Consider the following 16,132-nt stretch of genomic DNA (forward strand, 5'->3'; position numbering starts at 1 on the left):
TTCACAAATGCATATTGTAACATAAGGCACACATCGCGTGTCTGCTGAAAATAGAGCTCATATATGGTTGCTGTGTTTTAATGGGATTAGTGTCTTTTCTCCTCATCGGGAGCATGTGATGGGGATCTGTCTGATTTGTGTTTGCGTCTCCATGGGTGAATTTGCCAAATGTCCCGCCAGAGTGCTTCCATCAGTTTCTAACTGTGACACTATGTGATCATCTGGCTATGGTAGATATTAATAGACCTTAGTCAGCCCCAACCCTCTCTGCTTGAACATCCAGCCCTCTTAGCCCCTAGCCCCTGCCCTTTTCCCTAGGCTTGGGGTTGTCCCTCCTCTCCTGGCCATAGGGGAGCGGGCTGACGGATTCAAGCAGCAGGCGCAGCCTGTCAAATTCAACACAAGAGAGAAACGAGGCAGTTGAGCGCAAACAAACAACAGCTTCTCCTCTTCTGTTCACCTCATCAGTCCTGTTCAGTTTTTGTGTTCTTCGTCTTCGTCTTGCTGTTCTTCTTTGTATCATCTCTTAGATGAAGATCATACCCGGTAGGTCACTGGATTGGGGTTGCTGTGGTGTCTATGTCCAGTCCTGTCTCTCTCTCTTTCGCCGGTTTGTTGAGTTGAGCTGTCAAAATTCTTTGAGCAAACACAAGGTGGAAGTCTTGTGATCCCGGTGCTCCACCACATATTAGCACAAACACAACACAAATACACATCATACGTATACTGTATGTGTGTTCATGTTGCACTCACAGCAGCTGGCATCTACTGTAGCACACATTACATGCCACATTTAAACTTGTTCATGAGAGGATTGGTTTAAGGTTGGCTGCCCTACTGCTTTATTTTATTTGGTAGTGTGTCAATCGAGGGCCGCGCCAAAGCCGCCGCCCACCACCCTAACCTGCACCCAATGCTAATTTTAGGAACAGAGTTTGTTGCCAACAAAAACTACGTATAACTTTACAAGTGTTTACATTATTTAACTTCATTTTACTTCTTTGTCAAACGCTGAAGAGACAGACACTATGTGCCTTTACCGGGTTATTAAAACAAACTCCATCTCAACACATCTTTTTTTTTTTTGCTCATGGTGACTTTAACATAAGGGCCTGTAAATTTAAGCCGCTTATCAGGTGAACTAAATTAACCAATTCACTTCACTGTGTTTAATAATATACATTTGGTTATGGGGTGTTGCCACAGGGTTATCGATAGGGTGGTCCAGTTCTCCTTTTTATGTGACTCAGTTCACCAGAATGTCACAAAAGAAAAAAGGTGGTTGATATTACAGGTCTCAATGGTGTATCAGGAGGGAGGGGGACTTCCAACAGCTAAAAGTAAAATGAATGGGAATAAAGATGACAGCTAAACCTGGATTTAGGTGATTACTGATCAGAATACATTGAGAGAAGGGTGTGGCCTTTGTGCCATTTTTTTTAACCAAGATTTTCCAACAGCTGAATCAATACAATATGTGGCGCAAACAAATATTTCTTCGATGGGGGATTTCAGGAAGGATACTTGCACAGGGTCTCCTATGCAAATTCCACACCCATGCCGTCACACTATTCTCTGACCACCTCCTCCCCCAACCATGAAGACCACACCTGTCACCATTAACCAGGCTCATAATCATCACCCCTACCTTCTTCTGTTTTAAGAAATGCCTACAAACCTCTCAGGCCCCAGTCTTTGTGACTATCATTCTATTTTGGACCTTGAGCAGACACACAAACTAGGTAATAAATGCAAGACGCAGTAAAATGACTGAAAGATAGTTTGCAGGCATCAAATGGAGAGCAATAGGTTGCATCAATTTTTAGGAACTGTGAGGTACAGTATGTTAAAACACTAATTCTGAAACAAAAACCTATCCCCAAAATGATGTTTTCTTACATTCACCCATTTTTGAGTAGACCTACGTCCACAAGGACAATGCCAGAAAGGGATGTGACTGCCACAAGGTTAGAGGCAGAGTTTAGGCAAGCCAGGTGTCTAATTTAGAAATATAGCCACCCACAATAACTCATATTTATTCCAATTTTCCTTATTGATTTTCAACCATGGACAGAACGAGCAGATGCCAACGAGTAGGCTCAACTACGGTACAACCCATGTTCTGCACCGTTTTATCCCACCCCCACCCTTAAACTCACCCATCCTGGGCCCCAACACGATAAAATACGACACCTGGTCGTTGCAAACCTACAATCACACAAAAACGGAAAAGGGGCATAAAAAAATAAAATATATAACAATAAATAATATAACTCGAAGTTGCATCACCACTCTGCCAAAGGTAGAATATAATCATATATGCCAATCGTTAACTGTGGAAAGTTTAATACAGCATACAGCCCCTTTAAAATGTTTAAATTGTTCCCTTTTTTCTAATATGCCAAATATGTGGTCCAGTATACTTGTTTTTTTTTCCCCAACATTTGATTTTAGAATGCTATATTGTGCCTGTAAGATCCAATATTAATGTCTGCTTTTACTGTTTTTTTCAAATTGCATTTGAAAATAATTAACCCTCATTGTAATAATAGGGGAGCTGACTGTATTGGTTTTGTGTTTCAGAGGCATGTGTGACACTGATCCTATTCCAACAGAACACACAGGGGCATGTTGTTTTACAGCAGAGTTGCAGATGACAGCTTTCCAACAACCGTGCCTCCCAAACCGGTTTTGTCTTGTTTGCTTAGCACTTAAAAAGCTGTCTGTGTCTGTGCCTGAGAAACCTGCAGAGGCATTGAAATTCCATCCAAAACAACTACAGTACCTGTTGTTAAATACATCTATTCATTTGTTTTCTAGAGCCATTTATCCTCACAACGGCCGTAGGATTGCTGATGCCTATCCCAGCTGACTTCGGGCAATAGGCGGGGGTTGCTCGTCAATTGCAGCCTGTTTTTACAGTAAAATGAATTTGTAACTCTTATCTGAGAGTTTTCTCTCTTGCGAGCACATTTGTTGTATTACCAATATAAAAATGTCATCTGGTTGTGGAGAACAAACATCTTGAGATTTTAATAGTTTAATATTTGACTTAACTTCCACATATGAAGCAAGGTCCTATTGATTGATTTAAGCCCCTATCGCACTGAGGGCCAAATGCTGGCCTGTGTTTGTGAAGATAGCGGTTCTTTTAATCTTCTCATGGTTTGTTCAAGACTCCCAGAGGTTGGACTTTCCTGTGGTTGCAAAGAAATTTTGAAAGTACAAATTTCTTTGTGACAAGAACAGTACAGTCTGGCAAACTCAGGTGACATTTTACGATCTCTTGCGACCTTGAAGGAATCCTGAGGCGCTCAAAAGAGCCGCTAACTTTGCGAACACTCACTAGTGTTTAATCCTCAGTGGGATAGGGACTTAAAAAACATGCTCAATGGCCACTTATGGAAAGGTGTACTTGTGCATTTGCAACAAGCAAAGGATATTTAGAATGGTTTTGTCTCCACCATGGAGGCATGGAGACACCATGGCAGAATCTGAGGGCAACAGTAGTTTCTAGTCGGCTGTGTGACCTGTGACTCGTGTCGCGCCAGCCAGGATTTTATACCTTGGTTCAGGGGTGTGGAGCAGCCACCAAAATCCATTGAAATCCATGCTCAAAAATCACTTCATTTCAAGCTTGGTGTACACAAAAAAAAAAAAAAAAAAGCATGTGGTATTGTGCTAACTGTCAAACTTGATGGGACCAGATCAGATGCAAAATGATTTCTTATTGTTGCTTGACATTTTGGAGGCATTTTTGAAGGTGTGCTTAGCTTCAGGTTTGGGTGGTAGTGTAGCAAATACCTTTGCATACAACTAATGTTAGCTACGGTGTTTGGTGTGATCATTTTGCAGTGTTTACAAACAGTCTATCTTATCAGACAAAATGTTACTAATCTTTGAATTAATTGGAAAACCAAAATATTGCCACACATATTGATACATATTGACCAGAACTATTTATTGACTATTATTAATAGGAATTGTCCAGTGAAAATTAGCGTTAGCTTACCTTCTCAGTATTGCTAGTTGCAAAAGGGATCTTGCTGACAAAGTTTCCAAACGCTGGTTAAGCCAATGTGGGAAGCAGCAGCATATTTTCTACGTACAAAATACTCTGCCACAAATCTCTAACCTACGCTTGTTTTCTTTTCGATAACTTCATGTTACTATGGCACGGTTCCAAATGGATTGTCACATTACTGGTCCCTATTTGCAAAGCGGACAGCTCTTTACGTGTCACGCAAAAAGTGCACCAAACGATTACTGTATATTCTTCTTGTCTTTATCTCTGACGAACTGAAAGTAATGGGCGTATGTTCATCTTCACAAAGTCATTGCATGTGCATAAATAAAGTGTGTGAAATATATTCAGTAAAACCCTCCATATCTTTCTTTCCCATGCCCAGTGATCTCCTAACCGTAGTATCTTTTCTTGGGGTAAAACCTTTATTTTTATTTTTCAGTGCATATGCTTTCAGTGAGGCTCCAAACTCTCAACTCACGCTGTGGCACTGAGAGTGTTACCCCTCCTCCTCTCGTCGCCCATTTCTGCAAACTTTATTTTTATTTTTCATCACATAGCAGAATTCACCAATGAGTGATAAGCGCCGCTCACTAACTCTCAGCTCTTGCAGCAGCATGGAGCTTTCCTTTCCTCCTCCCCATCCCTCCCCACGCCCATTCCCACATTGCATGGCAGCTATTTTTAAAGGGGCAACCTCACTTTGCGTTGTCCCTCTGTTTAATCTGCCCACACCCAACCCCCTCCCCACATGTAAATCTCCATACAACTCATCACAATTACAAGCGCACAGACTGATCATTCTGCAGAGTTCTCGCCAAAGCGGTTATATATAGTGCCATATATACAATAGAAGAGCAGTGGTTTAGTTTTAAGCAAAAATGACTTAATTTGAATAAAATTGTGTATTAAGGTTGTTAAGCTTGGTTTAGGCTTGACACGTGAATGCTCCGCAGGGAAAGGAGATGTGTCGAATCTCGCCGGCACACGTTGTGCAGCCCATTATACTTGGTGCGACTTCCCCCGCAGTCAGCCGAAATTCTGCCATAGAACAGGTGGCAGTAAATGGAGACTAATGCATACAAACAACACAACTCCATAGCAGAAGTAGAGAATCGTAATAGGTTCAAATGGTCTAATTTGTTCCAAGCTTTTTTTTAACAGACACCTCATCTCCCCCCAGTGTGCATGATGAGTTGTTTACGGTATTTAGTTCCTTTTCGGTTGAATCCTAATGGTGTTTATAACTTGTAACTTCTGTAAGCAATAGTTCGGCAATAAAGGTACATGCCATTCATACACATTTTTTTTTTTGTTTTACAGTAGCAAATTTGTCATTCATTAATTAAAATTAAAAATAGATTCATTTTATGTTTTAAGATGATGTTTGACATTATCACATGAGTAAAAGGCAATGTAAAAAAGACGACTCGTTTTGTAAACGTATATGAATCATCAATGAAAATGGTCAGATTGGCCTTAAGCCGCCTTGTATATTATGTATGTACGGAACATTTGACTGGAGTCATAAATGACCATGGTACCCAATACAAGGCTCTCAGGTTTTTGCTTTCCACTAATTCTATTAGACGCATTAATTCTACATTTTGACAGCTGCAGTCGCGAGCGAGTAATACCTAACCTCTGGGATTTTGTTTCGTCCCTCCCAGCGCTGCCTCATTTTGGACCTAGTCTGTTGTGTCGTGCATGTGAATGTGAGAACATGGGCATTAACATTCTTCTGTGACCAAGGTGGAATGGCGCCATGTAAAAAGCAACAAGTAGTGCGACCCCTGGTGTCAGCTGCAACAGCGAGTGAGTGAACTGCTACTGTAAGTCCTACAAGCGTTGCTCAATTTGGTATCTTGCCTTGAGTGCCACATTCGGTAGGCCCAGCCCTGACGGGGAACGTTGCAACACTTCTAGCACAATGATGCGAAGTTACTTGTGAAACCACTCCCCATGCCCCATCATTAAACAGTGACATTAGATATAAGGAAATGATCAAGTCTTGTCTTTTAACTAGATCAGCTGTTAGAGTCCGAAACACAGTTTGATACAATGAAAATAACATGACTTCACTTGTGTACTGTTTTTGCTCCAGTGAATGGTGTGTCACAGTCCAATGTCCCGAGTGAGCAATTTCATACTTTACAAAGCCCCAGTTTTGACTCGTCTTATTGTCAGCAGTACTAATCATATGGAAGTAAGTTACTGAGGCATTCAGAGAAATGTTGCGCAATATCAGTCCTGAGTTCTTTTAAAGTCACTTTTAACGTTTCATTCCTCATATTATATTTGAGTTTGCGTCAAAATGTTTTGGGTTCTTTTATATGCTATGCAAATGAGACGTGTGGCAAATAAACCCTTATCATTTTTTAGTTTACTGGGAATTTCCTTCAAGTCGTTCTTTTTTTGCCTGGCCTTGTAAAAATATCACAGTGGCATATCACAGACATGACGGTGCTTTGAAATAACACATTTGCCATATTTGCTCTCTCAGTGAAGGTGATCATCAGATTAGATTTTACAGTCCAAGTTCAGAGGTCATTTTCTTTGAGGAGGAAAACTGAGTAAATTTTTCCTTACGGATATAACCTGGAAAATCATCAACTGTGTCACATAAAACATTGTCACATCCTGAAGATTAAGTACCCAGAGCTAGATTTAGTAGTCTCTTCCATGCAAAAAAGCATCCACTGACTCAAAAGTATTTACTCCACATTGGCAGTTCCTTGCTTCCTAAAATTTTAAACAGGGGTTCTCTTCTTTGACAACTTCTTTATGGACTTCTTTGACAACTGTGGCTGAAATGTTACCCTGTTTTTCTTTTTTTCAAGCAAAGTGTTTTTTACATATTATTTAAGCCTCTGCTATTTTTGCATATTGCGCTAAAGCCTAGTCAAGACACCCAAGTTCTGCAATCAAATTATACAATAAAAATATATATAATCATGGTTTTAACAGTAATTGATTAACGGTGAGTGAAGTAAATGAATTTAAAAAAGGTCTTGTGACGTTTTTGAGGATGGTGAATTGCAAGTACTTCAATAAAGGGCTTTAATGGTTTAAAAACTTCCTAGATGTTGAAAAGAATGTATTATGTTGTGAGGTTTTGAATCTCGCTCGAACCAAATTTATTGCAACAATTAAATTAACAAAGTATCAAGCACATATTACAACAAGCACAGCATGCCTAATCATCAGAGCTGAAATAAATATATTTTATAGATTTACTTACAACCCATACTATTTGTGGATGTTGCGGACTTCGTGAGAATTGCACCAAATAAACCCTTTTTGTTGTTAATTATGTATAGCAACTGCAGACCACAATATGATGCTTGAACTTTGGCAATAAAATTATAATTGTATTTTCTACCTGAAATAAATGTTAAAAATGATTAAGGAAAAAAGTGCCAATACAAAATTACCTCTAATTATTTTTTACTAATATTTTCATTACAGGTTTCCCTTTCTTTCTGGACGGTGTAGTTTGGTTGTGGCTGTACTATTGCTTTCTAGTGGCCAAAATGTAGTCTTGTTTTTTCTGTTGTTTTTTCAATTTGAATTGTTTTTATTTTTTTTATTTAATTTAGCAGTCAATCAAATATCAAACCTGCTTTGACTTAGTAAAGTCACGGCTGCAGTGATGGGCCTTAGGGACCAGCAAGGTTTTCTCTGCTGGTCTAAACATACTCAGAAAAAAAAAAAGTAAAAAAACACTCAGGTGTGAATTATTGGAGGCCACATTAAATAATGCAGCATTGAAAAAAAATGCGTGACCTAACTAAGAAAAGAGAAGTGTTTCCCAAGTCTTATGTTAAGTAATAAATAGCCCTGTAGTTCTTCTCAGGCTTGTGGGGAGGTTGACAGAGAAACAGCAACAAACACAACGTATGGGGGAAGCCCAAAAGATTTTTCCTGGCTTAGGCGATGAAACAGAAGCGTTCAGAAGAACAAATCTTTTTGACAGCTGAATATAAAACCTTTATTTGTTTTGCTGGGTCAAGTTTGATTGGTACGAAGTTTGGTAGTTGTCACAGAGTGGGCAACGTCAAATAAGACAACTTTGTAAGAGAAAATGTCAGCAAACATTATTACACTTGTCTTAAAGAAGGTGTATCACATAGTAAATGGGAACTGATATACATATATATATATATATATATATATATATATATATATATATATATATATATATATATATATATATATATATATATATATATATATATGTGTGTACAGTATATGAATCTTTGTTGTAGTATATTAAAATTGTCTTTGTCGCAATTCAAATCGAAAGGAAAAAAGAAACAGTATATCACGTCATTTTAGTGTCAGCCTTGATGAAGTGATATGCAATCCTCTGACCTGCAGAGGGAGACACTCGATCTCTTTGAAGGCCGATGCAAGTTCACCACCCTCAGCTCTGTATGCCACCAGGTTGCATACCGAGCCAGGCTAAATAGATCATTTTTAACGACTGACATGATGGCCAGCCTGTGGAGGCTTTCTTAGGCTTCTGCAGCTCAAAACTGAGCTAATTTAAAACTCAGCTGTCGTGTCTAATCCAGAGGCTTGTTGAGTTAAATCAGGTCTTAAAATGAATTGTTTCACTGAATCATCTCACGCAGATGTCTAAGTTCTACTCTAGCTGATCAAGTTAGAGTATGAAATAGACAGTAATAAGACACCCCATCATGTCCCTTTTTCAACAAACATATATTTGGTGGATTTGTTAATTTGTTAAAACTTGCATATTTCATCTCAATATATAGGTGAGCCTATTAATAATCATATACTACATATTTTACTGTCCACAACATTATAACAATAATGTATTCCTATCTACAAAAAGTAAATCAAATTAGATTCACAATTCAGTGCACGACATAATTGTTCCCTCCCAGGAATCCCTATGGTACTGCTAACAGATGGACAAACCAAACAAAATTCAGCCATTACAGAGCAATTTTTTCCATAATGTAACTCTCGTGAAGAGGCTCAATCGGATGGCGTTTGTTTTGCAATCAAAAAGTGTATGATGCAGAGTAATGCAGAGTTAGGATCTGATATGTGATTGATTTTGCAGTTATCCAGACTTGCCTCTTTTTTTTTCCTCCCAAAAGTCTCCTCCTCTTCTTAGAAAGACAGTTCTGTAATGTATTCCCTAGGGTGTGCTAAGGTCACTCCTACTTTTATCAACATTCCATTTCTATGGCTTGGGTGTGGTGGGCCAGATAATGCAATATTTTTTACACCCTTACCTGAATGGACTAGTGAAGACCTGCCATTCTGGATGAAAGACAAGCCAAGCACGAACAATAAATCGATGGTAGAGTTCTAGCCATCACAGAAAAATCTCTTTGGAAAGCTTCCAAAGAGTTCAGGATTTGCCTTCTTTTGTCATCGGAATTTGTTCAGGGGTCAGTGTCCATCCTTAAATTGAGGTTAAGTCTTCTATAAAGGTAGCACAATTCTATAAAGTTAGCACAAATACAATGTGTATTCATAGAACTATGGCTTGAAAATTCTTAGTGTATTGGTAAATCGGTATTTGTTAAAGCAAATATTGATTCAAACCTTACACAAATGTAAAACAGTTTAACAAACAAGATGCCATATTTGCCAACCTCCATGTAACATATGGTACAAGCTATGACTAGAATCCAGATTAAAAAAAAAAACAACAACAACAACAAAACACTGGTGTGTTTTGTGTGACTTCGCAAGTTTTAATTCAATGGGACTAATTTATTTAACCAGATCTGTTGGGGAGACCCATACAGTGGACCGGAATTGCTTTTATTGTCTCTAATATAAGAGGTTTGTGGAGCTCAAAAGATGTGTAATAATATGAATAATGAAATACATGTAAGTCATAAAATAGTCATGTGGTATACCTAATTTGTGTGTAGCGAAAAACCCATGCTGTCTTCAAAAATGTCCCCAAGCTCTGGCTGCTCGTATAAGATTAGGGTGTTCCATCTGGTTTTAATGCGGTTTGAGGGAGTCGCGCAATCGGCATTTTGAGACCTTAATCATACAGCTTCCTTGTGGAGGAAAGTGCTCATGGCAACAGTGTTCCATAGTTGCAGCATTTTAGTCGGCTTGAGTCTCCTGAAAGTGTTTCCCATGAGTAGCTCAAGTTTTCAATATATGTGCCACAAGTGTTGGGAGTAATGCATTTTAAAAGTAATTTAATTACTTAATGTATTACTTTTTACAGTAACGCAGTAATCTAATATATTACACACAAAAAATAGTAATATTGTACTCTTTACAAATGAGAGTAAAGGAATGCATTAAAATGCATTTTTAGCCTGAAAGTGGTAACCCTAACCCTAATCCTCCCCCCCAAATTCACCATAAACATTGCGAGATCTGAAGACCAAAGTCTGGGCAAAATGTTTACTTGCTGATCTACTAAAGCTGAGATGAAACGGCAGGTTGAATATGGACAGTATGTATGCAAGATGGACATATGACCATTACTTTCAGTTTGTCAGAGATTAAGACAAGACAAATATCATTGTTAGGTGCACTTTGTGCGTGACACCTAAAAACTGTAGGATAGGACCAGTAGTTTGACAAACCATTTAGAGCGGTGACGTTGACGTTAGCGAAAAGAAAACACTCGAAGGGATGCGCCCTCTCGCAGAGAGATAACATTCAACAAAGGTCAGAAGATTCGTTAGGAGACATGCTGTTGCTTTCCACAGTGGATTCACCTGCGTTTAGAAAACTTATCGGCAAGATCCCTGTTGCAACTAGCAATAATGGCAAGGTAAGCTAACGCAAATTTTCACTGTACAATTTCTATTAATAATACTCTAAATAGCTCAGGTAAATGTATATCAAGATGATACACAATAACAATGATGTAGACTAGCTGCTAACATTAGCCCCACCGAAAGCATCTGTTTTTGAAACATGTCCCTAACCTAGCCAACTGATCTTCAATTTGAACATTAAAATTGAAATTGTGAAATGCAATAACTGTTTTTGCCTACAGCATAAACTTTGCAACACTATGCTGTGAAGCTAGGTAATGAAGGGATTAAAATACAAAAAAAAAAAAAAAAAACATTTAAAAAAATCAATATTTCCAGTTATGGTTGTGAGAGTGATGCGATAGTAGTGTAATGCATTACATGTCAAATAAAGTAATCTAACTAATTACTTTGAAATGACAGTAATAAGTAATAAATAATGCATTACAGTTTTGAAGTAACTTGCCCAACACTGTGTGCCAATAAAGAAACCTTGGTCGTGTTGGGGTATGCAGTACATGGTTTCTTTTCATGTAGTTTCAAAAGATACAATATCACTAGAGATGGCCAATGCTGGCCCAAGCCCAGATAAATGGGAACGTTGCGCTCGGAACGGCATTCACTGTAAAACTTGAGCCATTAGAACATGGCGACCCCTGGCGTGAGAAGCTCAAAGAAGAAATTCCATTGTCAAAGCCAACTTGGAGCTCTTTAATCAAAGCAAGATCACCTCACAAGATTTTAGGAGAGTATAATCTCAAAATCTGAGCTCTTCTTATTTCTAGTGAAATGAGTATTAGTGTCGTAATGCACTTACTTGCCTCAGTTGTTGTGAGACATAATAATTTGATGGTCAACTCTCATTCAATTCTAAAGCAATTATTCAGTTATGATGCCCATGCTGTTACAAAAAAATAACTGAAATAGTCAGGAAGCTTTATTTACCACATTTTTTTTATCATACATATTAGATCAAATGGAATGATGTATTCTGTTGTCAACAATTCTTTAAATCTTGATAAGCAATGTCAAATACACTATAAAGAATGTGAAGTAATAGTTACCAGTACTTGAAAAAAGAAAGGAAAGCTGTTTTCACTCAGTGCAATTCTAAGGATATTTTACATGGAGAGTTTTTCAGTAAGAAAGTAGAAAAGGTTCTTTTACCACCGTACTAGCTGAGCCATACCACTAATGCTATGTCGTATTGGTGTCTTCAAAAGACCAAAAGCAATGTTTTTAGGCTCTTGGGTTTAGGGTTCCGGCTTCCACTTAACACCAGCAATATTCTACTCAAAGCCTTTATGTGGACATTAAAATGGAAACAATGCATACCCTCTTGCCCTCGACACTTGTGCAATGCTGACAGAACACCTACCTGGTATATCCATCTGTGTCCCCGTCTTTCCATTGGATGGCTTTTCTTCATTTTGTCAACGACTTTCATCACTTTGTCGATTTAGCCTTCCTGTCATAGCATACAAATCCGATCTTTCTTGCGAGGTAGTTACAAAGTCATCAGAGTGAAATTGTAAGTCGAAATGCGGAAGAGCGACGAAATGAGTGAAATTGTCAAGACTTTCCCTCACATACTGTTCTATTCGTCACTTCCTGTTCTGTCAGACAATCAGAGTGATCAAATGTTACAATGTTTCGACATGGATTCAATATATCGAATCAGCCAAAAACATCGCCCTAACCGGTGGCTCCAGCGTTACGACATCATTTTCTAAACTACTCCGATTGTACTGTACGTACTGATGCCTAGACTCATCCTGACTTCTGATGTCGGACTGAAGTATTTTGGCTTTATAGCAGCAGGAGCAGCATGGCTCATATGTTAAAGTGGCAGTCTTCCTACCTGAAGGTGATGAATTTGTTCCTCAACCCTCAGGTAGCTTTTATTTGAATAAACTTGTAAAATATAATCAAAAGCTCCCCTGGTAAAATATTAAAAATAGTATTAGGTAAGTAAGTAAACATCACTTTCCACTTTTTTGAGTGCACAATGTTATACCCATCTTAAAATCCAGAATGCGGAAAGTTATATGCATCTTAAAATCCTTTCAAAAATAAACCACAATTACTTTGCTTTTTGGCTCCAAATTACCCATTCATGCACCACTCCTGAATTCCTAAGCTTGCCTAGACATTCAATGGAACTACAAGGGTGTGTATCTTGATCTTAAAAACGGAGCTCACCATGAGCAAACACACCCATAAAGACTCACATATACTGACACATGCTGCACCATCATGTTTGTACAGGTTTGGCTCAATATTTATTTTAGAAATATGGCTTTGGTCGCCCCAGCAGCTGATGTCAGAAAAGGTGATGAAATATAATACATCTTCAGATATAGTCAGCTCACTGCTGAAAAAAGTAAGAAAAATGTTTCTGGGGTTTTTTGTTTGTTTGTTTGTTTTTGTTTTTTTGTTTTTTTGTTTTTTAGATTGAGCAGCAGGAGACATCATCCTGCCTTCCAATTCAGAAGTCCTACCCTTAGGGAGGAGTGGTATAATCATAAAGCAACTCAAATATCATTAATTATAAATCTTTATTCCTTATAGTAGTAAACAGTTGAGAACAACATTCTTCACATAATATCTTCCATTTGCATGCAATTTGCATGTTATTTAAAGTTTTCCAAGTAGTAATTGGCACTTCCGGGAAAAACCCTCTGACTTACAAGAAATAATAAATACAAAATCCACATAGGTTTAGATCAGACCCCATCAACAACGGAAATGTGAAATTAGTTGGTACCGATTTGCTGATGGCTGATAGCAGTCATTCAAGCATCTATTTTCAAGAGAAAGGGCCAGGCCGCACTATTTTTTTTAAAGGGACAGTCAGTAATATTTGGTGAATAAAAAGTTATTAATTTGAAAGATTTCAATTTTCACAGTCCATACTGTTGTTGTATACAGTAGTTGTTATGCCTGGATAGCTGTAAATGTTGCCCTATCTTGCTGCTTTCTACATGACCGATAAAAGTGCGTTAGTGTTTGGAAATGACAAAGCGTGACCCCCAAAATAGTATGCCCCTCACGTATCCTTGTGCTTGATGAAAATAAGTGTCGGTGCGTCACATTGGGAATTTAATATCTGTAGGCAGTCAATTTTTATGCTCTGCCTCTCTTTCTCTTTCTCTTTCTCTTTCTCTCTAGCTCTCTATTTCTCTCTGTTTCACTCACTCACTCACTTCCTCGAGAAATTGGCCGTAGGCTTGCAAAGTATGGTCTCTCTGAGACACCTTAGTTCACTATTAGATGTCACTAAATGATCCACACTTTAAGTGATAAAATCGGAGCAATTTTGATATGAAACGATTATGTCTCCATTAGATTGCCTGGCTGACCACTAAAAACGTAAATCTTCTAAGAACTAATTAACCAGTTCGCAACAAACCAGTTTTCTGAAGGAATTATGTACAAAAATAATAATTAACATTGTGAGAGCGAATGTGTGTGTATATTTGTGCGTGTGGGTTGGTTTTGACTGTAATAGAGGAAAACTATCCACGGAAAGAGAAAAACTATCTACGGTTTGGCATTTGGTTATTTGCAAATTTCCAAATGCCAAACCGTAGATAGTTTTTCGGAAGCTATAGCTGTCGTTATTACTCTGACACCAATTAGTGGAATGTTGGTGTTGTTAAGGTTCAAACATTCATTAAGTTTTGTTGGTTATATTTAATAAGTCATGTCTTATTGGTGGTCCTAATGTGCGCCTCGTGCACAGACAAAAGTGAACCTTAGAGTATATTTCTGCCTCTTAATAATAGCCTGTGTTGTCTAATGTGCTGTTACAATTTACTCAGTGTCAAATGGCAAATTTAATGACATCATATGTTTGCTTACATTGCTAGTCTGTCTTGTATGCTCATGTGTGATGTCGCATCAGTTTGTTCCGGCATCTTATTTGGGCTGCTATGCTAGTTCATACTTTTGACAAGCCTCATATGGTGATAGTTTGTAAGCGTTTAGGTTAGCCAGGGAATGCATACTGTTTGTGTGTGCTGCGTTATCCCTTGTGACTCAGTTAAAGGGTGTGTGTGATATTTTTTGCAAATGGGATGATTAAGTGATAGTGCACGCTTGTTGCCTCACTTCGCCCGCCTCCCTCTTCTTCTGGCTTAGGGTGTGTTTAGAGCCCTACCCACAATGTCCTCCACTAAATACACACTCAGATCGACACATAGGAAGACAGGCCTGGACTTTATTGCCCACAGGCACCATTTACTATGAAAGGGACTGGGTAAGCGGAGAAAAGGGAAAGGAAAAACACACAAGGAGGATAAAGAAACACAACTGATCGTAGTCAAGGAGTGGGGAACTTCAGAGGCTGGAGACAAGGCATTGGTAGATTTTTCAAGGAGTGAGCGGACCAGGGCCATAGCACTGCTGGGATAAAACTAAGAGCCAAGACCAGTTTCAATGATATTTTGATATCAGGAATATTATTTGTGTGAAACAGCCGTGACACACAATGGCCTCTTCACATCAGCGGTACAGGAATTTTTCATCTGACAGCATGGGCAGAGAGAGGATGCCCTCAGATGAAATCTATTACCAAGGGATGTTGAAGGCTATGGACAACAGGAAAGGTACCTGTATGACAAGTTGTAATGTCTTTCAAACATGATGCTACTGTTTTTGAAATGGTTCTCCCTTTACCTTGCTTCGTTATGATTATGTGCAGCATCTAGTCATTATACTTTATAGCTGGGTACCAGTTAAAATTTCATCCTCAAACCAATATTCATATATTGAGTATCTTACGATATGTATGGGCAATAACATTCATGCAAGTTTTAGTTCAATGTAAAATTGCATTCATGATATGTATGACAAGTTGGTTATTCAAGAAATAAATGTGTACCTCATGCCATGCAGTGGCAAAATACTGTAGATTTTACAGACATAGCTACTGTTGATTTTTTCACTTTAAGGACTGATACCAGTGTAAAATATTGTTGGCTGCTATACTGTTTTGGGGATTGGGTCTGAAAACTAGTGTCTGATGACACCAGATTTAGCCACTATCAACAGTGTGCAACAGTGGAAACGATGAGGTAATACAGTGGAGAATGCATTGACCACATGAGCCGTGGAGCAACTCATGTTGAAATCAGTTTTTAGGAAACATGCTTGTGTTTATCTGTGACTCGGTTCTAGTTGGCAAACAGCCCTGCTGGCACACAGAAAGAGATAGCTATAGTTCAAATAAGTTCAGTTAGAAATAAGAAAAAACGTTATTTTCATACGGGGACTAATTAAAGTAGTTGTCCACTTCATCCAGTGTCGATGCTGTTCAATCATGTTTGAG

General features: G+C 38.4%; 1 protein-coding gene and 1 long non-coding RNA gene across 2 annotated transcripts in view; one reads left to right on the top strand and one right to left on the bottom strand.

Annotated features, from left to right (window-relative positions):
* Window positions 1–294: 294 nt before the first annotated feature.
* LOC148425770 (uncharacterized) lies at window positions 295–12,325 on the bottom strand. Its single transcript, XR_015865072.1, has 3 exons — window positions 12,179–12,325; window positions 461–636; window positions 295–386 (listed from the first exon to the last, which is right to left on the bottom strand). It is a non-coding gene; the product is annotated as an uncharacterized LOC148425770 (long non-coding RNA).
* A 3,012-nt stretch (window positions 12,326–15,337) lies between these two features.
* LOC148425771 (plectin-like) overlaps window positions 15,338–16,132 on the top strand; it is a 39,605-nt gene continuing 38,810 nt past the window's right edge. Inside the window, exon 1 of the mRNA XM_088409552.1 lies at window positions 15,338–15,410. Coding sequence (XP_088265678.1) covers window positions 15,338–15,410 — 73 coding nt within the window. The remainder of the gene's footprint in view (window positions 15,411–16,132) is intronic.

Source organism: Hippichthys cyanospilos, chromosome 3 (genome assembly GCF_059441005.1).
Source record: "Hippichthys cyanospilos isolate Australia breed blue-spotted pipefish chromosome 3, RoL_Hcya_1.0, whole genome shotgun sequence".
Classification (NCBI taxonomy): Eukaryota; Metazoa; Chordata; class Actinopteri; order Syngnathiformes; family Syngnathidae; genus Hippichthys; species Hippichthys cyanospilos.